The sequence below is a fragment of the Lynx canadensis genome, chromosome B2 (assembly GCF_007474595.2).
Source record: "Lynx canadensis isolate LIC74 chromosome B2, mLynCan4.pri.v2, whole genome shotgun sequence".
Lineage (NCBI taxonomy): Eukaryota > Metazoa > Chordata > Mammalia > Carnivora > Felidae > Lynx > Lynx canadensis.
This window is the reverse complement of record NC_044307.1, coordinates 118,105,067-118,129,752: the sequence shown is the minus strand read 5'-3', so window position 1 is coordinate 118,129,752 and position 24,686 is coordinate 118,105,067. Positions and strand designations below refer to the sequence as shown.

At 39.0% G+C, this 24,686-nt stretch overlaps 1 protein-coding gene and 1 long non-coding RNA gene across 2 annotated transcripts in view; one reads left to right on the top strand and one right to left on the bottom strand.

Moving 5' to 3' along the window:
* Positions 1–24,686, bottom strand: part of L3MBTL3 (L3MBTL histone methyl-lysine binding protein 3) — a 125,021-nt gene that overhangs the window by 42,053 nt on the left and 58,282 nt on the right. The window contains 5 exon segments of the mRNA XM_030316321.1: positions 1,984–2,086; positions 3,402–3,516; positions 14,395–14,505; positions 16,570–16,655; positions 21,677–21,753. Of these exon segments, the coding sequence (XP_030172181.1) occupies positions 1,984–2,086; positions 3,402–3,516; positions 14,395–14,505; positions 16,570–16,655; positions 21,677–21,753 (492 nt within the window).
* Positions 11,945–23,686, top strand: LOC115514386. Its single transcript, XR_003968955.1, has 4 exons — positions 11,945–12,021; positions 13,736–13,906; positions 20,113–20,215; positions 22,725–23,686. It is a non-coding gene; the product is annotated as an uncharacterized LOC115514386 (long non-coding RNA).

Here is a 24,686-nt window from a genome sequence, read left to right as displayed (position 1 = left end):
CATACAACACCCAGTGCTCATCCCAACAGGTGCCCTCCTCAATGCCCATCACCCATCCTCTCCTCCCTCCCACTCTCCATCAACCCTCAGATTGTTCTCAGTTTTGTTTTTTTTTTAATTTTAATGTTTATTTATTTTTGAGAGAGACAGAGAGAGAGACAGAGTGTGAGCGGGAGAGGGGCAGAGAGAAAGGGAGACACAGAATCTGAAGCAGGCTCCAGGCTCCGAGCTGTCAGCACAGAACCTGACGCGGGGCTTGAACCCACAAACCGCAAGATCATGACCTGAGCTGAAGTCGGACGCTTAACCGACTGAGCCACCCAGGTGCCCCATGTTCTCAGGTTTTAAGAGTCTCTTATGGTTTGGCTCTCTCCTTAACTTTTTTTTTTTCCTTCCCCTCCCCCATGGTCTTCCGTTAAGTTTCTCAGCATACACACAAGAGTGAAAACATATGGTATCTGTCTTTGTCTGTATGACTTCTTGATCTCGGCTCAGGTCATGATCTCGCAGTTGTGAGCTCTAGCTTCACATCAAGCTCTGTGCTGTGGGCACAGAGCCTGCTTGAGATTCTCCCTCTCCCTCCCTCTCTCTGCCCCTCTCCACTGCACACACAAGCACTCTCTCTCTCTCAAAACAAATAAATGAACGTAAAAAAACATTGGAAGAAAATAATACTAAAACTAATAGGGGTTTTTTGAAGGTTATTCATACTTGTAAAACAATTAGAGCAGTATGCCGTGTGGAGTAAATACATGCTCAATAAACATGAGTTATTATTGAAAAAAACTCAAAAGTATTTACTGCAGGAAATAATTTATTAGTATATAATGGAAATTTAGCATGCTAATGAGTTATTTCTGGCATGTAGACTTAAAATATGTCTGAAAATAATCCAGCCACCTTCACTCAGCAATACCGAACAAACTTTTAAGACACGATATTTTTAACACTCTTCCAACTAATCATGTAACTCCAGGTTTGCAGTTATACAAACACTGAAAAGGATTTTTAAATGGATATCTGCAAATGTAATCAGGACCCTATGTTCACACTATTTACTCTGGAACAGACTGAATCCCATATAAACCCCACAAGGAGTGTTGCAAAAGGAAGATAAGCAATATTTGAGGATGCAGAGATGAAATAAAGAAAGAGGAGAAAATAATTACACCCATTTTACAATTCCTATGAACTCCCAGAGGCACAGGCAGCACAATCTTCAGATTTTTCAAAAGACCTGGATTCACAATGGGCACAAACTAGGTAAACAAGGGATCCCCTTCCTCACTAGGCAATCCAATTAACTTGCAGTTAGAACATTTACACTGACAAAGGATTATTTTAACACATCTCTAAACAGGTGATGCTTTTGTCCCTTGAAAACCTCAGTGTTCAGCAATATATTTTTAAATGTCTACAAGGACCCCCACATTGCCTAAACAGTACATCAAATTTCTAATGTATAAATTTGGTTTCTTTTTGAAGTTCCTGAGGGGGTCAGAGAAAAATATTGAAAAATATTGTTTTGAATCAGTGCATAGTTTGACTATTCATATCTGTGCTTCTTGTGATCTGTGCTGATAATCTGTGATAATCTCAACTCTCTTTATTCAAACTGTTGCGTCCCCCAATCATACCAGATTTTACCAAACAGGGCCTGCCCTCTTCTCATTATTAACGGTCAACCCAGAGTGACTCTTTCAGAAGGTATCTATACAACTAGTCTGGCTATCAAGAAAAGGCAAATAGCTAGAGCAAACCTATTTTAAACTGTGAATGCATTTTCTCCCAGAAACACTTAACTAAAGACATACTCCTCGTTTTTCCAGGATCACCATGGTAACCACATTTTTTTTTTTTTTATAGATAACTACCTCACATGTATTTAGCATGCATGGAAACCACGATCTTATACACAGGTGGGACAGGCACTCTCTATCTGACCACGTAAGGAATTCCCACTTGAGTGGCAGCACCACATACCTGTGAGGGCCCAGGTGTCTCACTCTCTTAAAATGACCAATCCCTTTACATCCTGGGGTTGAACATCCGCCATGTTCTGAAGCTTCCATTAATTCTAAGGAGCCTATAAGAAAGCAAGGGGAAGAAAAAGCGAGAAGAGAAAGGAAGGGGCATAAAGTTAACCAAAGGCTGTGAAACAAAAATTACAAGTATCTTAAAAGTCTTTAAAGATTTTTCCCTATGCTTTTGTTCACACTATTGATCTTTCTTCAACAGCGAAATGGTACACTTTGATCTAACCCTCTATCAAGGCTATAAATTCCAGAAATACCTAATTGTGAATTAATGAGGAGATGCTAAACGATCTTCAAGTAAATAACATAATTAGTTTACGAATACTTGTACACTGAAAATTTCAAACATGCTACCCCCTCCGTGTTTTATAATGCTCCCTTATGCTGACCACTTATGTCCCTGTGTAATGTGCTAGACTCTGTTCTAAGCATTCCCATATATACCTCTATGAATATATACATACACATGTATCAAGTCTTTGGTCTTGTATCATTTTGTCGCATACAAGGGATAGCACCAATGTGCACTGTTCTGAAACATTTTTTTCTTTGTTCTTTAACTTCATGTCTTAAAAATCTTTCCATCTCAATGATAATATTCTTTATGATTGTTGCACAGTGTCTGTATCATGAGTGCACCAGAATTTAACTAATCTTTGTTTCCAAGGTTTGTTATTTTAAATATACTGCAACAAACAGCATGCATGTGGATTTCTTTACTTTTATGCAGCTTCTACATGAACCTGGAAACAAGTGAAGCCACTAAAACAGGGGACTGCACACTAAACTTTTAAAAACCCCACGATAATCTACTGTATTTTCTACATATTTTCTGCTACAATGTATATGCTTTCCTTCAAAGTTGAAATCATAGTATGTCAAATTCGCAGTGCACATTTAAAAAAAAAATTGAACTTAAAGGGACTCTGCACTGAGGTTACTGTAAATCACATGCAGTTTTAAGCAACAATAGATAGGGAGAGCCCTTTTACACTCTGTACAGTTTCTCCCAATGGTAACATTTTGCAAAACTACAGTATAAAGCCACTACTGATACATTAGACTTTAATAGCCTAAGAGAACTGTCTTCCAAAAATTCAGTACCAATTTTGAAAGGTGATGAGTCCTTCTAAATAAAAGTTTAAAAATCTACATAAACTGTGCTTTTCAAACATTATTTTTTTTTCTTTTATGTTTTTGTGACTACCACATAATGGAAAATGTGGGAAGAAGAACAGGATTCATGGAGAACAAACATACAGGAGAGAAAACAGTAGAAAGAAAATGATAGGAGCAAAGAAAATATTAAGCACCCTACATAAGAAAATGGAAACATTCAATTTAAGTTATCCTTGCGTCTCTTACTCAAAGGAGGCTGAAGAGGATGCCCGGTTTTTGAACACCAGCCCACAGGGTGAATATCAGGGCAATCCGCATCTACCCAGTAATCATAGCAGCTGTTCCAGCCGTCAAAGTGAACCTGGAAACAAAAGGAAATTACCAGTACAATTCATAGAAAATTCCTACCATTAAAGTTCTAGCCACCATATAACCATTTTTATTTTCTTCTAAAGTATGTAGATTCAATACCAAATAACATTTTTTAAAAATTTACTTAAATTGCTTCATTTCCCCTATGCCAAAAAAGGGCCTTTCGACCTATCTTCAAATGATCTGTTCATCAATAAATGTCTTGCCAAAGACATCATTCCAGCGGTACTTTTATAGATATGTGTGTCTTCCAACACACACACACGAGTTATGAGTACATAACGTCTTCATATGAGCCACACCAAAGAGTCAATAAATATTACTTAAGTAACGAATAAATCAGGAAGGGAGGGAGGATGGGAGTGGAGAGGAGAAAGGCAGGAGTACCTTTCACTTAAATGTCAACTCTCCCAGAATTATGCTAAAAAGGTTGTTTATTTTTTTTTCAATATATGAAGTTTATTGTCAAATTGGTTTCCATACAACACCCAGTGCTCATCCCAAAAGGTGCCCCCCTCAATACCCATCACCCACCCTCCCCTCCCTCCCACCCCCCATCAACCCTCAGTTTGTTCTCAGTTTTTAAGAGTCTCTTATGCTTTGGCTCTCTTCCACTCTAACCTCTTTTTTTTTTTTTTTTCTTCCCCTCCCCCATGGGTTTCTGTTAAGTTTCTCAGGATCCACATAAGAAAAGGCTGTTTAAACAGGGGCGCCTGGGTGGTTGACTTTGGCTCTGGTCAGGATCTCACGGTCTGTGAGTTCGAGCTGGCATCAGGCTCTGTGCTGACAGTACGGAGCCTGGAGCCTGCTTCGGATTCTGCGTTTCCCTCTCTCTCTATCCCCACCCCCCCCCACCCTGTTTGTACTCTGTCTCTCTCTCTCTCTCTTTCAAAAAGGAATAAACATTAAAAAAATATATTTTTTAAGTCTGTTTAAACAAATTCAATGTCCTATTAGAAATACACCTGGTTTATAAAATATCTCTCCATCAAACGCATGTCTAAGTATCATTTTTTCTCTCAGAAATAATTACACTATCTCTCAAAGACGTTTTATATGGTGGTCGGAGCCATCTTTACCAGCCACCGTGTGAAAGAGCTATTGGTCTTTCAGGCAAGGTCACTAAGGATCAGCTATGTGTCTTTTAAGTATTACATGTATTTTATTTTTGAGGATGAAAGGATATACTGAAAGGCTATATATATTTCACTATTACATCAAATTTGCCAGCTAAACCTTTTTAAGTCTGTGAATCCCTTACTAACAAGACAACAGATGCCAGATAGATAAAAAATACAAATGTGTAAAACTGAATAAAAGTTCCAGAACAATGCAGGAGTGAATGTATATGTAATCTCAGAGTAGGAAACCATGGTAGGCAAGATACCAAATTCAAAACTCATAAAAGACTGTTCAATTTGACTACAGGAACATTGAAAAAAAATTTTTTTAATGTCTATTTGTTTTTGAGAGGGAGAGACAGAGCGTGAGTGGGGAAGGGGCAGAAAGAGAGGGAGACACAGAATTCAAAGCAGGCTCCAGGCTCTGAGCTGTCAGCACAGAGCCTGAGGTGGGGCTTGAACTCATGAACCATGAGATCATGACCTGAGCTGAAGTCGGACACTTAACTGACTGAGCCATCTGGGCGCCCCTGACTACATGAACATTTAAAACTTCACAGTGGCTGGGGCGCCTGGGTGGCGCAGTCGGTTAAGCGTCCGACTTCAGCCAGGTCACGATCTCGCGGTCCATGAGTTCGAGCCCCGCGTCAGGCTCTGGGCTGATGGCTCAGAGCCTGGAGGCTGTTTCCGATTCTGTGTCTCCCTCTCTCTCTGCCCCTCCCCTGTTCATGCTCTGTCTCTCTCTGTCCCAAAAATAAATAAACGTTGAAAAAAAAAAAAAAATTTAAAAAAAAAAAAAAAAAAAAAACTTCACAGTGGCAAATGTTACCACAGAAAAGGAGGAAGATCCATGAGAAACTTGAAAAACACAGTTATTATATATGTCACAATGTACTCTGTTCTTTAATTTATCCAAATATCATATATCAACATAAGAAGATTAAAAGCCCAATAGAAAGATGAAAAATAGATATAAATTGCTCATAAATAAGAAACTAAATATAAATGATTAGTAAAATATAAAATGATAATCAATTTCACTTATAACTAAAAAAACCCCTACAAATTAAAACCACAAGATGCAATTCTTTCAACCTGCCAAAAATGTTCCATCTTGGTGATTCCCAGAGCTGGTGAGTATGAGCATAAAAAGCTTTCTCAAGGACTGCTGACAGAAGTATTAACTGGCAAGTATTTCTAGAGAGTTATTTGCAACAACAGTCACTTAAAATATATCACTTTTGACTTAACCTCAATAACCCAACTCATTGTAGTAGAAAACAACCAGAGTATCTACCATGAGGAGACTGGCTAACTAAATTATGGCATGTTTGTATGACAGAATAGAACAGAGTTGTTAAAGTGTGTGTGTGTGTGTGTGTGTGTGTGTGTGTGTATTTAAAATAACATCCTTTGCAATGAATCCACTTTCTCAAGCTTAGAAATCAATTAATCCTAGAATCAAAGCCCACTGAATTCCACACCTGGAAGAAACCACAGGTATTATCTTAAGGAGAAGAAGAGTTCACACAGCTAGTTAGGAGGAGTAACCAAACCTAAAATTCAAGGACCCAAATAAAATTGATCATCTTCCCATACACTGAATGTAAAAGCAGCACTTACAGAAAAGTACTTAGGGGCGCTGGGGTGGCTAAGTTGGTTAAGCATCAGACTTTGGCTCAGGTCATGATCTCGCGGTTCGTGGGTTCGAGCTCCGTGTCGGGCTCTGTGCTGACAGCTCGGAGCCTGGAGCCTGCTTCGGATTCTGTATCTCCCTGTCTCCCTGACCCTCCCCTGCTCTCTCTCTCTCTCTCTCTCTCTCTCAAAAATAAACAAACACTTGAAAATAAAAAAAAAAAGTGCTTAACTCAAAGTAACCCTTTCCTTTCCCCTGATCAAAAACAGTGTTCAACTAACAGTGAGAATGACATTCATGATAATTTTGTAAAAATATCCATTTATGCTATCAATGCCATCAATAAACGAGCAGACACAACTTAGAGTGTTTAGTAAGTTTTAAATGTTCTAATTCTCAACTAATCAAGTGATTATTTTACTAGAAATGTGAAACTCTCATGCTTTCCGATCTTACTATTCCTAAATTCCATTTCTTTTATATTGGAATCAATGTTCACATAACCTATGTTCCATTTGTTGTATATAAACTGCTAAATTTTTAAAAATTAGGTATCTTCCTACAGCAAACATACTCAGTCCTAAGAAATAAATGGTCTTCCACCCCAAATACATATCAGAATTACCTATGATGAAAAGGAAGAAGAAATAAGGGAAAAAGAAAAAAAAAGTGCTGAGCCTACCTAGGAGATTTTAATCCACAGCTTTGGTTTGGGTTCTATGCACACAGAGGTCGTTTACTCAACTTGTAAGTAACTCTGGTGTGCACTCAGAACTGAGACCCATGGATATCAAATTGTATACTACTGGGGCACCTGGGGGGGCTCAATCTGTTCTGCATCCAACTTTTCTGGGGGGCTCAATTGGTTCTGCATCCAATGTATATAAATAGTACATTATTGTACATCGATATAGTCCCTAAAACTGTTGATATCATCATAAATAAAAGGATTCTTTTTAAAGTTTCCTCACACATACCTTTAAAAATGTTTATGGTAGATCTATCATATCTGGTGATGATGCCACAATGTTTCCTAGTTTTCATTAAAACTGACATCTCAGTTTGGCAATGAGAAGTCATCTATCTAGGATTAATACACTTTAGATATTATAGATAAATCTAATACCTTCTATAATCGAGGTTGGTAGACAATCTGGAAAACTATAATAGTTTAAGGGTTCAATTTCAGAGATAAAATTTAGTTTAGATATTATGAACAGAGGTAACAATAAAATTCTGAGAAGTACCAAATACACTTAAAATGCTATTTGAAATTATGTAAAAATTAATATATGCAAACATTGACATTAATCCTAATCGAAATTCTCACTGTAGAAGCTCAGATGAAATAATTGATTTAAACCTTCATCTTTCGTGGGGCATCTGGGTGGCTCAGTTGGTTAAGCGTCCAACTTCGGCTCAGGTCATGATCTCGCAGTTTGCGAGTTCGAGCCCAGTGTCAGGCTCTGTGCTGACAGCTCAGAGCCTGGAGCCTGATCTGGATTCTGTCTCCCTTTCTCTCTGCCCCTGCCCCGCTCACACTCTGTCTCTGTCTCTCTCAAAAATAAACATTCGGGGTGCCTGGGTGGCTTGGTCTGTTGAGCATCTGACTTCAGCTCAGGTCATGATCTCCAGGTTCGTGGGTTCGAGCCCCGCGTCGGGCTCTGCACTGACAGCTCAGAGCCTGGAGCCTGCTTCAGATTCTGTGTCTCCCTCTCTCTCTGCCCCTCCCCCACTCATGCTCTGTGTCTCCCTCTCAAAAATAAGTAAACATTAAAAAAAATTAAAAAAAATAAACACTAAAAAAAATTTTAAACTTCATCTTTTGTAACTTTTACTTTTCAGGCACTGACATATTAAGAAGTTTTAAACAAACAAAAAATCAGACACTTGAGTAATGTTAAGTGATAGTTTTACTCTTGCTGGGGACTATTTTGAAAAGAAATCAGAGTCCAGAGTGCTAACCATTACACTATGGAACCCCACAATTTTGAAAAGAAATCAAATGCCTAATAAACAACAACAAGGAAGGAAGATAAACATACAACATGAAATATTTAAAAATCTTACAAACCCCAAAAAGACACACAAAATATTTATAATACAAATGTTCCACTTTAAATATACTTATACATAAAAGCAATTCAGCAATGATGTATTTAATAAAAATTCTAAAGAAAATAAGAGGATTATGGATCGAAGTATAGTGAAAAAGACTTAACTCACACATATTTAAAATTATAGCTTAGGAAATTGGATACATTTTCACCCAGAAGCATCATTTGGACCCTTTATCAAACCTTAATACATGTTACTGACAGCTTACCAAGAATGAGACAGATAATATTTTAGAAAGCACACTATTCCTTAAAAAAAAAAAAAAAAAAAAAGGAAAGAGAAAAAAGATTTGGTTGGATTTTCTGTTCATGTGAAAGGCAACTCAGTAAAACACATTTTAGACCCAGGGGCTTACCTCCAATCTCTTCTGAAATTAAAGCTATATTTGAAAAGGTATAAAGCCAGAAGGACCAATGGAGAAGAAAAGCGGCTGACAGGTGAGAAGTGACAGTGATGTGTGTGGAGGGCGGAAACAGGAAGAGTGTTGACCTACAGGACAGGGTGGGTGGGTCACAGCCCAGGGGTCTGTAGAACAGGCCTGGAGCCCACTGGCTGCAGACCCCAGGAGGACTCACTCTGGAGGCAGCACACAGGAGAGAAGGGTCCTGAAACACAGCAGTACTGACTCACAGTCAATATGGAGTAGTTACACGCCCTCGGGCTGCTCCCTCACTCCACCCACCATGGTAACTGCCCCTTCAACAACCCAGGCAAAGAGCAGACATTTATCTTGTAGAGAAAAAAATTCCCAAGGCTCTCAATTCTAGAACAGACCTGAATGGGCAATGGGCTGGACAGAAAGCACAGGAACTTGTACAACCAAGAGCCGTATATTCCAACCCAGCCCTTCTCTTTCTCGCACAGCGACCGCCAGGTTCACTCTTCCCCAGGGAGGACTCTGGCAGAAACTGACAGGCTCCAGAGAAGGACCCAGATGCCAACAAATAGGAACGTCCCTGTGAAAAAGCAGGCTCTTTTGCTTTTTTACGGTGAAGTCTGCTGGTCTGTAAGTCCCACCCATGAAAAACAGTTAACTTTATGAGTGCCTTTTCTTAATGCAGACAGTCAGTCAAGGACTTGATATTTGAGGAGAGGCTCCAATACGACAGCAGAAATTTGGAGGAAATAAGCAGAGGACAGAAGAAAAACCATCACTAGTATCCTCAGATAAGAAACAATATTGCTTCAAGAAATAAAAAGATGATGCCATTTAAAAAGGGGGAGGAGGCTAGAAAATAGGAAAAAACTCTCAAAAATTAAAAAAATCAGAATTGTAATTAAAAATGCAACATAAAAATATTTTTTAAAACATGGGGTGCCTGGGTGGCTCAGTTAAGTGGCCGGCTTCAGCTCTCTGTTGTTAGCACAGAGCCCCTTTTGGATCCTCTGTCTCCCTCTCTCTCTGCCCCTCCCCGCTCACACATTCTCTCTCTGAAAGATAAATAAACATTAAAAAAGTTTTTAAAAAAAGCAACCTAGGTTTTGAAAAATAGAGTAGATATCTCTCTAAACAAGTAGAATAAAAAAATCAGAGAAGCATAAAAAGAAAGTATAAGAAAATCAAGGGGTCAATTCAAAAGGTTTAACAACCAGAGCTGCAGGACTTCCAGAAAGAGAAGACACAGGATGACAACAGGGAGTCATCAACTAGTAATACAAGAAACATGTGCAAAAACTGGAGGACATGAAACTCCACAGTAAAAAGCCCGAGTACTGTGCATAAGTACTCACCCAGAGCAGAACAACTGGTATGGCCTTAGAGGTCTAAGGTCAGTCGATATGGATGTGAGAAGACAGCAGAACAAGGCTTTCAATTTCTGAGGGAAAATGGTTCCCTACCTAGAATTCTACAGCTAGTCATAGTATGAATCAAATGTAAGACTAGTAATATTGATATTTCCAGATGTGCAAGGAGCCAAAAGCAGATGCTTTTCATATACCCTTTCTTAGAAGGTTACAAAAAGATGTGTTTCAACATAAGAGAACACTAAGAAAAACAAGTATGTGATTCAAAAAAAACAGAAATAAAGGAAGAAAGAAATAACGGAAGAAAGAAAGAAAAGGAAAGAAAAGAAAAAAAGAAAGAAGGAAAGAGAAATAAAGAAAGAAAAGCACAACATAGTCTGCCAGCAAAGAGTAGTCTCAGGATGAAAGTTCAGGATAAGGCTTAGAGAACTACCCAGATGACCATAGGCGACTGCTAAGTTGTAGGAAAAAGAGTCAAGAAAGAAAAGATACAGACAGAAGGCTTATTAAAAATACACTTGGAGGGGCGCCTGGGTGGCGCAGTCGGTTAAGCGTCCGACTTCAGCCAGGTCACGATCTCGCGGTCCGTGAGTTCGAGCCCCGCGTCGGGCTCTGGGCTGATGGCTCAGAGCCTGGAGCCTGTTTCCGATTCTGTGTCTCCCTCTCTCTCTGCCCCTCCCCCGTTCATGCGCTGTCTCTCTCTGTCCCAAAAATAAATAAACGTTGAAAAAATAAAAAATAAAAAAATAAAATAAAAAAAAAATACACTTGGAGGCGCCTGGGTGGTTCAGTTGGTCAAGCATCTGACTCTTGATTTTGGTTCAGGTCATGATCTCAAGGTTTGTGGGTTCAAGCCCCAGGTTGGGCATTGCGCTGGCAGTGTGTGGAGCCTGCTTGGGATTCTCTCTCTCCCTCTCTTTCTCTGCCTCTTCCCTGCTCGTTCTCTCCTTCCCACCCCCTCTGTCAAAAATAAATAACCATTTAAAAAAAAATACACTTGGGCTTTTGACAGAAAGACACATCAGATTTACTGGAGCACTTGTAAACGTCTGATTCTATGAGCACAGAAAATTTAAAAAACCAAAACACAAGAAATTACTGACTCCAGAAAAAAAAAAAAAATGTCATAAGAAAAAAACTGTTCTGCTCAGCAGCCAACAGGATTTATTTACTCATGAGAAGATGAATACAGAAGACTGAGAAAACATTTTAAAAACATGTGAAGTCGCTAGTGAAAAGATACAGTGAAGGAACGGATATGGTAAGAGCTTAATCCAGAACTACCCTAACAGGAAGGAAATACACTGGACCTAAAATTGATGGGGCTGAGAAAACAGCAAAACACAGATATTATTTCAGAAAATTAGGAATAAAATGTCAGAAGCAGCAGCTAAAAAAAAAAAAAAAAAAGGAAAGTTCTTGCCTGTGAGGAAGCAGAAGTGAGTGTGGGGAGGGACGGGGCCTGTAGTATGTTCTACCTCTCCCCAGAACATACAGATGAGAGCAAAAACATTTTGCTTGTTTTCTTTCAGCATCTGGTGAAATACATGAGTGTTTTAAAATGTTTACCTGTAATAACTTAAGGCATAAAATATATTATATCATGTAGCCTAAAAGGTTGATCTTATTTAGCTGAAGAGTTGATTCTATACCCGAGAAACTTAAAATATTAAGCTGCGCTAAGGACTTAGTCTCTATGTACTCTTTCTCCTCCTGAATAATGAAGATAGGCATTCTTGCTTCGTCATCTCCCACAGCATTAGAAAAACTCCTACTAATGAAAGCTTTTTATAGTCTCAGAAGTCTGATGAATCCTGAAACTGGGTCATCGTCACCTGTTCGCTGATCTTTTGAGGACTTCATAAACACACAGGTACTTGTTCAGTGGTTCACCTTTAGCTATGAAATTTATACCACTAACAGTGAAAAGATAATTGTCAACTACATGCCTCATAGCCAGCTCTGTTTTGGGTGTTAAATAACGAGGATGTTGTATTGGAAAGAGAATTTGGCTAACTAAAAAGTTAGTCCACACTTTTCCTATTAACTAACTGAACTACCCACTTTAGAGTACTTGACCTCTCCGGGTCAAAAATGTTCTCACATGTAAAATCAGAGTTAATCTAAATTTTTTTTTTTTTACTATTATAGTAATTAATATGTGTTCCTGAAGCCAGGTAACTAAAAACAAAACAAACAAAAACAAAAAAACAAAACAAAAAAAAAACACCAAAAACCTCATCATTTATAATTCATTTAGAATTATAAAAAATCATTTATAATCACTCATAATCTTAGCACCCCAAGAGAAGAACTGTCATTATTTTGGTTAAGTTTCTTTCCATAATATTCTTTAAAAAACAATACCAGACATCATACAGAATAGTAAACCTGAGTTTTTTCACTTGCCAATATTAAATATTTTTCTTAAATATTTACCATCATATACAGTAATTTACTTTACCTATAGCTTACTGTGCTTGTTTGCAATCTTAAATACTATAAACTGCTATGTTTTCCTTATAGTTTTTATCCTTGCATATTCCCTTTGGTTAATTCTCCTAACATGAATTCCTAGGACTGAGATTCTTGAATTAAAGGGCAAACAACCTTCAAGACTTTTGTGCTTCACCAAACTGCTCTTTAGTGGCCGAGACACATTCTATTCCTACCAGCTACACATGAAAAAAAATACATGAAAAATACAAGAAAACACACACAAAAAATAAACTTTCCATGCACCTAAACCAAAACACTTATTTTTTGTTCAATTCTGACCAATTTGATTTTTAAAAATAGTATCTTGCTTAGTTCTACATTTCTTTGAATCACTAGCCTAGGTTATCTAAAAAATACTTCTAGTCCTAAAATACTCTGATTGCTTTATGACTTCTACTATCACACCAAGGACAATTAATAGGAAAATACACTTGAAAAAGGTTAACAGACTCTGCACTGTTTATAACTTCCAAACCACTGCATGATTATATAATCTTAAAAATAGCTAATTAAACATTAAAATTTGTTTTATACAAAACCACATTGATACACGTTTTCCATGTTCTTCTATAATTTTTATATATTATTACAGATAGTTGAATATGTGATTTATTTTTTATTTGTTTTTAAACTTTTTAATGTTTATTTATTTTTGAGAGAGAGAAAGAGAGAGAGCGTAAGTGGGTGAGGGGCAGAGAGCGAGACAGAGAATCCGAAGCAGGCTCCAGGCTTCGAGCTGCCAGCACTGAACCCGATGTGGGGCTCGGATCTATGAACTGCGAGATCATGACCTGAATGAAGTCAGGTGCTTAACCGACTGAGCCACCCAAGCGCCCCAATATTTATTTTTTTAAAGAGCATAAATTTCAACTCCTAGAGTTTAGGGCTGTGACTTAGTTCTGCCACTGCCAGAATTAATAAGTAATTCATCAACTCTTCCTGAGCCTCCGCTTCCCAGATAAAATCGTGATTGTCACATAAACCCCCTGCGCTGTCACCACCACATATGTTGAATAGTGGAAGGACGCTGTTAGCTGGTAAGGGCCGGCAAGACATCACGTAGATCTAACATCTTGCTGTTTTCACAGTGAAGTAAGTGGAATGAACAGGGCTCTCGTTTGAGGACGAAGCAAACACAGAAGCCAGAACCAGAGATAACTTCTAGCTCCTCACCTGGAACCGCTGTTACACTTCACTTCATCACCCAGGACACGACAGACCGAAGCCGCCTTCCTGAACATTCGCTTACCCTCTGAGAGGTACTTCGCTTTTATTAATCCAAATCTAATTAAAACCTGACTTTCTTATACAATCATTTCTCTTTCCTTGTCCTATATGAAAGGGCTATCCTTCTTTACTTTTCTTCTGAAAATTCTACATCTAATATAGCCCCATCAAAATTAATCTTCAAGTTTTCAAAAAAAGAGCATCGTATTGGAGAATGATGCACTGTATTCAGAAGAAATCCCTTTCTTATCTATGACTTTTCACATTCTGAGTGTGTGCTCGGAAAAAGAAAGTAGATACGACATATTAAATGTCAGTCATAACTAAAGAGAACTTCTTGCATAGATTAAAGGAAAACACTGGATAAATACTGACAAAGATGTACAGCCACTTTATTTTCATATTCCTGTAGTCTTACTGATTTAATTCTAGGACTTCACAAATTAAGTATCTGCCGAAGTTTCCATCCAAGTTATCTTGTAACAAAAGACAAAACAGAACCACAACAGAGAACACTCACTTTTATTCGGTGATCATCCGTGTCTGCAACTGTTGCTACTCTAATAAACATAGGATTTCTCTTGTCTATGACTTCAAGCTTCATTTTTTTCTGGAATCCATGTGGAGGTTTCTGCCATACAGAAAATTTTACATGGTAAGATTCAGAGGAAGAGAAAGTAGGCTCTGTGTCACAAAGACAGAATAATAAGCTATTTACAGAATCGACCTTCAAACTCCCAAGTTCCTACAGTAGCTTTGGACATCATTGTCCTTATCAAAAAAACACAATCCCAAATCACACGGCCAAACCCTGAAGCAAGAGAAAAAGCCTGAGCACCCAGCTGGAGGAAACAAAAAGCAAAAGACCTTAAGAGAAAATGCAAAGTATTGTGGATATTTGATTAGGCATAGGGAAGGCAAGAAGTTTTTCTCATTAGTTAGAAGGAGGTGTCTTGAGGGGCGGGGCGCCTGGGTGGCTCAGTCGGTTAAGCCTCTGACTTTGGCTCAGGTCGTGATCTCACCGTTCGTGAGTTTGAGCCTAAGTTTGAGCCTTGCGTCGGGCTCTGTGCTGACAGCTCAGAGCATGGAGCCTGCTTTGGATTCTGTGTCTCCCTCTCTCTCTGCCCCTCCCCTGCTCATGCTCTGTCTCTCTCTCTCTCTCAAAAATAAATAAACATTAAAAAAAAATTCTTTTTACAAAAAAGGAGGAGGAGGCATCTTGGCAAAAATCAACAAGCATAAAAATTATTTATGAAAACAGAAGAAAGAACATTAAAGTGGCAGAGATGTGACAGAGACTAGAAATGGCCATGAGAACAAAAAGCAGGAGACGTCTTTAGAAAAAGAAAATTAGCCATCAAAACATATGGGATGAAATCACTCTTGTAAGAACAGGAATGAGAAAGGAAGACCTCTCCTCCCACACCTTAGCTAGCTCCACCCCAGGACTCAGCAGAAACCTGTAAACCTCCGGAAAAGTTGCAGGATGTCGAAGGCAAGCTCAAGGGTATGTTGGGTAAATTGCTTAAACCATCTGAGCCTCACACCCCTGTTCTGTGAAGTGGTTGTAACAAAACTGTGGCTCGGAGAATTAAGTGTGAAAATTACGCAAAGGATAAAAAACAATCAATGCCAGGCACCTAAAGGCCAAACTAAGGAAATCGTAGTTTTCTCTCAGGTCTCAGTGTGACACGAGATATGCAGACTGATCTCGATACGATTTTATCGAGTTCAAGCAAAGAGCAATGCGGTTCTTTGTATAGCTTGAGATAAAGTTAGAGAGTCAGGTAAAAATTCCTAAGTAAGGCAGAACTCTAATTATCCATTTTTAAATCCTAAATTTACTATCAGATGGAACCATACACATTCTTTTACGTGGCTTTTCTTCACGTAATATACTTCTTTTCTCAAAAATATTTCATGTTCTTTTTTTTCCTATTATTTGGGCCCATATCCCTAATTAATTCTATCATTAGAAACCCTAGCAATTTATACACAATAAATCATTTTAAAAAGTGTTACTTATGATAGACTATGCTACATTAAAAACATTCTTAAAATTCTTAACATATTCTTCTTTAAATTTATGAAAAAATAGAAATAATTAAGCAAGCTGTTAGAAAAACGAAAAAAATTTAAAATGCCTCTCATCACTTATTCTTCCCTTGCCAAGAAATGAGGTTTCCTTTGAATCTTAACAAGTTATATGTAAGATGCAAGGACTCTGGGTTAGAAAGATACTACAATAAAAGCAAATGGCCTTATATTTTGATAATCAAACATGCTGATTAATAGCAATAAAAAGAAAAACAGCATGTCAGCTTGCCATAAACAAATCCAAAGGAATTCTCAAACACAATTCTTATTAGAAAACAATGCCCTGCCTTGTTTCGGTTTTTCGGAGTATCTAGCTGGAAAAACAGAAGTTTGCTGTAAGATCACAACAACTCATTCCACACCAATTCAAGCAGTTATTTTCCATGGAGACAAGTTCAAAATGAGGCCAACGACAAAAAATCTCTGTAATAATTTTGACTTTCAAAATTGTAAGAAGTCAAAAACATCTTTTGTGGTCTTCTGTTTCCCTCCTCTTCCTCTTTCTGGCTCAGTAGTACCGTCTCTATTCTGCAATTTCAATGAATGAACACTATTGCCAACACAAATGAATGAAATAGTGCAAAATGTATTAACTCACCACTTTGAAAGCTCTTGCAGGGGCAGGTAAAGAATTGGTTTCTTCTAAGTATTTATCCCAAGAAAAATGTTTCACATTTGGATAACCTAAGAAAGAAAAAAGCAAACCCTGTTAGGTTTAACCAGAATGACAGAACCACAAACTGACCTATAAAATTATGAGATATTGTTACCATAATCTAGGAAATTACGTTCATGTTCCAAATAACTTTAAAGTGAATAACACACTCAGACCTAACTGTAATAATTACTTTCATCTTGATCATGACTCCTCTTCTTTTAAATGAAAATATAACATATACGTATATGTATAATTTATATTCTTGGTAAGTCCTATATACAGATATACACACACTAACAAAAATGCCCTTTAATGTGCAATTCTACTTCTACTAATATAAAATCTCATGCACACAAAGACAAATGCACAGCTGTCAATGAAAAAGTGTAAAAATAAGTTTAATAACAATATAGAAAATGTGCACATATATATATAGTACATATGAAATAGAAAGCATTTATTAAAAAGAATAAAGCAGACTTACATACACTAATATGTGAAATATTCCAGATACGTCATCATACTGTTAGGTCAAACAAGCACAATCAAGTCATGGAACACTATTCATAAAATAAAATATGCAGAAAGAACTATCCCTCCTTCCTCCTGCCCCCTTTTGTTTCCTCCAGAGTCCAAAATCCATTAGGCAGACATGAGCAGGAATTAATAGTGACTCAGTGTGGTGGGAAACTGGCTACTTAAAAAGGACTGAAAAAATTTGTAAATATACTGCAGATAAAGGAAGGCAGGTTTCTCACTGACCGAAAAAATAGAGAAAGTAGGAAACTAGAATAAACTTTGTGGTCTTGGATATGAATTGGAGCTAAGGATATAATTCTTTGTTTTCAATGTCGAAATAGGTAAGAAATATGCCTAAATATGACTTTTTTACATGAACGTATTTCCTAACTATATCCTCCGAGAAACAGAGGCAGCGTCACCCCGTAGCCATCACCACATCCACTGTTTAGATTTTAGCTTGAATCAGGGAAAGTTCGAGATAAGCCTTGCTGTGCCAGAAAGAATGAAGTTCTCAAAGAACATGTCAAAGGACATGGTAACTGACTTAAAGGGACTCCCACGGACCAAATCTGGGAAAATCGGGACATGAAAGTAAGCAATGCTGGTTATGGCTTATAACCCCTTGATGAAAATAGTAATATATGAATCCATGCAGACAGAAATAAATTAACCAATGAATAAAGAGGAAGATGAAAAAGCTATTCTTTGCAGAATAATAACAACTGCTTATGTACAAGGAATGATGGTATAAAAAATTAGCATTTAGCAACTGTCAGAATAATAATTCATACGAGAAGTATCAACAGATGTTAAAACTAGTGAGTAACATGGGGATGAAGCACAGGGTATTTATACAATCTCCAAGTATCTCTCCACAAAATACTTAGTACTTACAGAGAAAAAAATAACTATGTTAGCGGAGAAGTGAAGAAGTAATTGACCATCTTGGTCAATTAACGGTAAAAGATCAATAGTGAGACAAACTGACATCCGCTCAGGATGCAGGGAGAACACGGTGCTGTTTCTGTGATGTTCCTGCCCAAATACAGAACCTGGATCTAATCATGAGGAAACGCCAAGCATACCCAAATTCAGCAGCATTCTACAAAATGACTAATCTCTAATTCCCAAACACACTGACGTCATGAAAGTCGAGGACAGCCTAACTGAAGGAGAGTAGAGGGATATGACAACCGAGTGCAATGTCCGATCCTTTTGCTACAAATGGCATCACTGATACAACTGATGAACTTGAATGAGTCTCTGGGTCAAGGGTATCGATGACTTCCATACTATTCTTTCAACTTTTCTGTACATTTGAAATTATTTCAAAGTAAAAGCTTAAAACTTTTTTTTTAATGTTTTATTTATTTTTGAGAGAGACAGACAGAGTGCGAGTGGGGGAGGGGCAGAGAGAGGAGGAGACACAGAATCCGAAGCAGGCTCCAGGTTCTGAGCTGTCAGCACAGAGCCCAATGTAGGGCTCGAACTCACAAACTGTGAGATCATGACCTGAGCCAAAGTCAGTCACTTAACCGACTGAGCCACCCAAGCACCCCACAAAATAAAAGTTTAAAAAGTATGCAAATGTATTTCTATAAATACAAATATTTTACAACATATTTTTAAGGAATGTATCTTGCCCAGTTTAAATACTATTAAAGCTGATTGTACACGCATGGGTGTTTGTGTATAAACAGAGGCAGAATGATTTTTCTGGAGAGATACAAGGACAAACTCAAACTATTATGAGACAGAACAACTGTTGTCTCTATTTTCAGTCTAAATTAAAAAAAAAAAATTTTTAATGTTTATTTTTGAGAGAGAGAGACACAGAGCGCAAGTGGGAAAGGGGCAGAGAGAGACACACACATACAGAATCCGAAGCAGGCTCCAGCCTGAGCTGTCAGCACAGAGCCTGACACGGGGCCTGAACTCACGAGCTGTGAGATCATGACTTGAGCTGAAGTCGGACGCTTAACCGACTGAGCCACCCAGGTGTCCCAAGCGTTCTAAATTTTTAAAAACAAGCATGTATTAATGCATAATTGGATAATTCAAGATAAAAATCATTTTGAAAAGTCATAAAGCCTTTAATTTTGGAAACAGGAGATAATGCTACATATTTGGGAAAAAACATGAACGTGGGGAGTCCAGCAGGGCTGATCCATGAATTAACAGGAGGGGCAGAAGAGCTGCTGTCTAGGAACAGCAAGTGACTAGGGTCCTTCTCAGACGGGACATCAGAGACCCTGCCAGGAAGCTGCCCTCAGGGACAGGGACTGGACAAAGGGCATCTTTTTTGTCATAGCACCAAGGTAATATCAGCATAGGCCTTACAAACCGTTATTTGACAGTTTCTTTTTATTTTTGTTTTTTTTTTATTTTTTTTATTTTGGGGACAGAGAGAGACAGAGCATGAATGGGGGAGGGGCAGAGAGAGAGAGACACAGAATCTGAAACAGGCTCCAGGCTCCGAGCCATCAGCCCAGAGCCCGACGCGGGGCTCGAACTCACAGACCGCGAGATCGTGACCTGGCTGAAGTCGGACGCTTAACCGACTGCGCCACCCAGGCGCCCCTGACAGTTTCTTTTTAAACTTGTGTGTGTGTGTGTGTGTGTGTGTGTGTGTGTGTGTGTGTGTGTGTGGTAAAATATACAGCATATAAAATATATGATTTTAACCATTTTTAGGTGTACAATCAGTGGTGTTTACTCATATTGCTGTGTTTGGCACTTTTGAACATGAAATTTAGATTTTTTAAATGTGTCAAAAAGCTATGTTTTTCTTCTCTTCCACTGATATGAAAGTCCACAGAGGGAGACAGAGGACTTGGTGATCGGCTTCGCATTAGAAGTCAGCAATCATGCCTTACACCACCCGTTCCCACGGTACTTAAGCCAGTGCTGTGACGACATAACCAAGCACTGTTACTCACTGGTTCTGTGTTTATTTACCAGACTTCTGATTATGACCATAAAGGTGGTGAAGAAAAAAAAAAAAATGGACCGATACCAAACTGGGAAATCCTTACAGCAACTCCGATGGTAACACTGACACCAGGTAAGTGTGCGATCGACATTCACTGACTGCTAACAGTGTGTGAAGCACAGGACACAGGAGAGCTGTCCAGGAAAACCTTCCAGGCAGCTCCATGTCTGAGCCAGGCAACTGTTAATGTCTTGCTTTACTAACACTTTATGGTTTAAGTTAATGCTCTTTGATCTTCAAAACAGCTCTACAAATCAGTGAGGGACAGGGGCTTTGGTTCCTTAACCTAGGAGAAAACTCAGAAAGCGGAAGGGACTCATCTCAGGCATCCCTGGGATGGTTGGTCCCCTGGCTGAGGAAGTGATCAGACACAAAGACACAGCACCACGGAACTGGAAACAAGCTTCCCCATGAAATCAGCTATTCGAATGGAATGAGACAAGTATCGGAAGCTCTAAACTGAGGCTTGGATGCATCTGTGCTGCCGGCAACATCCACAAATTAGCTCTTAGCCAGCCAAGGGGCTACCCTTTGCTTGTGATGACGGAAGTTTGCATCACTCACGTGAGTACCCATAAGCAACAGGGCAGTTGATGCTCTGTATCAGCTGATGGCCCTGTCTTTTCATCCAGTGATAGCCCTGGCACCTTCAACAGCGACACAACTCGGAAACTCACTGTCTTGGTTATGATGAAGCCAAAGAATCCGTTCTTCGGCATAAGAAAATAAACTCAACATGACATAAAACAAAGAAACAATTCGTCAGCAGGTACACTGTTCTCCATCACAGAGACAGCGAAGCTGACAAGGGGCCGCGGGGCCAGAGGCAGACGGCTGAAGTACCTGGAAACTGCAGAAAACGAACAAGAGGTACTACCAGCATAAAGGTGCAAAATCTGTTTTGGAGACTACACTCCAATAGAAAAAGGAAAACTGAATGTGTAAGTTCTGATCCAGGTTAAAAAAAAAAAAAAAATCTAAAGCCTCAAGTACTCACTTAAATGTGAACATTGTACTTTTGTTACAATTGACTGTGACATGTGGGTCAAGGCTCCACCCACAAATGCGGTCCCCTATGTCCACTGCTCTACATTCACTAAAGCTTTAGACACCTGACTTCTGTGGTCAGATAATATATTTAAATGTGTATGAACGAAAAGTCTAGAAATGAATGACAACTTGGGAAATAAAGATCTTTTTAAAAAGAACTTCTCATTTTCCAAAGAAGACAACCTTTGATACTCTGTTATGGACCAAGCCAATGTATACACTTTCAGGTGTATCAGGGGTCAGCAAACTACCACCTGACCAGCTGCCTGTTCTTTGCAATTAAAGATTTACTGCAAGGCAACTATGTCCATTCATTTCTTATCGTCTGGGCTGCCTTGTGCATTAAAACTGGAATTGAGTGGTTGTGACAGAGACGTGTGGCCTACAAAGCCAAAGTTATGTACTGTCTGGCCCTTTACAGAAAAAGTTTGCAGACTCCTGATGCATATGAAGAATAGTATTAGACACATAATAAACACAAACCTGGAGGAGTAATGAGTGTCCTTCTATGTTCTTTACACCACCCGACTGGATGAATGTGTGGGCTCGATGCTTCACACCTGTAGGTTATATAAATCACAAAACTGTAACGATCAGGATCAATTCTCAAATACAAATAAATGTGTACATAAATAATCATATACACAGGCAAGCTAAAGTTATCTCAGCATCTCTAAGGGCAAACGTGCGAGAAGCCCGAAGCTCGATCACCCTCGAAAAACAAACACGCTTCTATCATCTGTTAGAATGGCAGCGGCCAGGTTCATTAAGAGGAGGTATTCCTTTCCTTTCCTCACCTCTTTCTTCTCCTCTCTCTCGTCTTTCCTTCAGTCAGGCATGCATTTTTGCAACACCTCTTTATCACTATGCCTTATCTGGCATCTGATTCGTTGCTCCTAATCAGACTTGTTCCATGTATTCCTCATCGTACACACAACTCGTTTCATTCATTCATTTGCTCACTCACTCATTCAAACACTGAGTGCTTATAATGCACCAGACACTGGGACAGGCACTGAGGAGACAGCAGCACATAAAACACATACGAAGTTCCCGCTTTTGTGGAGTCTGCGGTATTCCGGGAAGAGATAGGAAACAAATTAACAAAATAAACACTCTGGTGGCACAATGCAATGCAGACAAGAGGTGGAAGAAGGAAGCAGAGAGCAAACATGGAAAGATACTCCTTTACACGGCACAGTCACGGCGGCCTCTCAAATAAGGTGACACCTGAAGAAAGTGGAGAAAGAACTGAGCCACTCAAATGCACACTAGAAAGCCAATCCATGCAGAGAGGACGCAAGTACAAAGGCTGTGTGTGGGGTGGGAGTCTCACAGCTGGGTCAGGAACACACTGAGGGAAGCAGAGAACAGGAAATAATATCAGGAAGGGCCTTTAGGCATGGTAAGGTCTTGGGATTTTATTCAGAGAAAAATGATGTTTACTACAGTATCATGTAGGGGGTTTTAGGCAGAAGAGTGGCATAATCTAATTCATGTTTTTAAAGTGATTATTGTGACTGTTTTGCAGACAGCTAACCACATTGGAAACCGAGATGAGGCTGTGAGGAGGCTTTCGCAAGAGTTGATGATGGAGACCTGAACCAGAGTGCTGGTGGTGAAGATAATACCAAGCGATCGTGTTTTTGGGTCTGTATTTTCAAGGAAGCACCAACAGGGTATACTGGTAGATTTGATACAGAATGTGAGTGATGTGAAGAAGTCAGGAACATCCCAAGGTTTGGGGCAGGGGCCACCAGAAGAATGTAGGACCATTTCCTGAGATAGGAAGACTAGAGACACAGTCTATGGCATTCCAAATGGTGAATGGAGAGGTTTTTTGCTTTTTGTTTGTTTTATCAATATGTTTGACAAACAGGTAAAGAAGCCAAACAGATAATGAGCATGAAAATCTGGAGTTCAAACACAAGATCAAGGGTAAAGATGTAACTGTGGGAGCATCAGCATTTGGGATGATGTCTAAGGTCATGAAAAGAGATGAGGCCATCCAGAGAATGAGTAGAGAGAGAGAACAGAAGAAGTAGGAGGCAAAGGAGCCCAAGAAGAAATGACTAGAAAATAAGAGAAGGAAAGAAAGAAGAAAGAAATCAACTAAGTTAAATGCTCACGCTAGATCAAAGAACAAGAACTGATTACTGGATTTACCAATGTAAAGTTCATTAACATTCTTGACAAGAGCTGTTCTGGTGGAGCTGGGAGTAAGAAAGGGCAAAAGGTGGAAGAGGGTGGGTTTAAGAGAAAGTGGAAGGACAGCAGACACAGTCAGTTTGTACAGAAAACATATTCATTCAAGTAGCTGTTTTAAAAGGAAACAGAGACCTGTAACATTAGATAGCAAAAAGAAACTTTTGTTTTTTGTTTTTGTTTTTTTTTTTTTTTTTTTTCAAGTTGGGAAATACTCAGGGGGAAGCTGAGTGAAGAATATATGTAAATTCTCTGTACTACTTTTTTTAAAGTAAACTCTATCCCCAACGTGGGGCTCAGACTCATGACTGTGAGATCAAGCATCGCATGCTTTACCGACTGAGCCAGCCAGGCACTGCACTCTACACTATTTTTTAAGTTTAAAATTACTTTAAAATAAAGCTCTTTTTAAAAGATGGGAAGTATTACTTCATTTATTCAAGAAATACATGCTGACCAACTACCATGATCAGGGTAGTGTTCTATGTGCTAGGGCTCCCCCAGTTATCAAAAAAACCTGCCAAATCCTTTCTCCTGTTTGGATACTGGTAGAAATAATCAACAAAGAGGGATGACCTGGTGAGGAAATGGAACCCTATGTGTGAGACTGGGCCCCTGAGGCAGGGGCAGGCACACCCACCGTCACAGAGAGGGTCCTGTCGATGGGTAGAGATCAGGAATACACCCACCAGACAACAGTGGGAGCACAAGGACACCTCCCCTGACTGTCTTTTTCTTCAATGACCAGGACACAAGGCTATCAGCGGAGAGGGAGGGTGGGAAATGGAGGTTAAGAGACGTCTGAGGGAAAAAGGAGTGGAACTGAGTGGTATGGAAGAACAGACAGGAATCTGTTTAGCAGGATTGTGGGGCAGGCCTTAGGGCTCACCGGAGGGTAGCAGTCATGAATGTGAAGTCAGACCAGTGAGCATGTCGTGCCTTTCTCTAGCCACATTCAACCACTCAGGCACAAGCATGAGGTAGGCACAAAGTTAGTTGAACCAGGGTTGGGGTTTTGCCAGGCAAACACAACATAAGGCAGTGGAGGCTATAGTTACAAAGGAATAGTTATAACAATACTACAAAATAAATGTAGAGGCATCTAGAGACAGATCACAATTAAAATCTGTAAAGGACAAAAAAAAGAAAAAAAAAAAAAAGAAAAAAGTTGGTAGAACAATCCTCATTGGTGTCCTCAAACATAAAGGGTGTAATGAAGTTAAAAAAGAAAATCAGGGCCAAACGGTCAAAATATTTAATGCATCATTAGCATACTGAAGACTGTGAA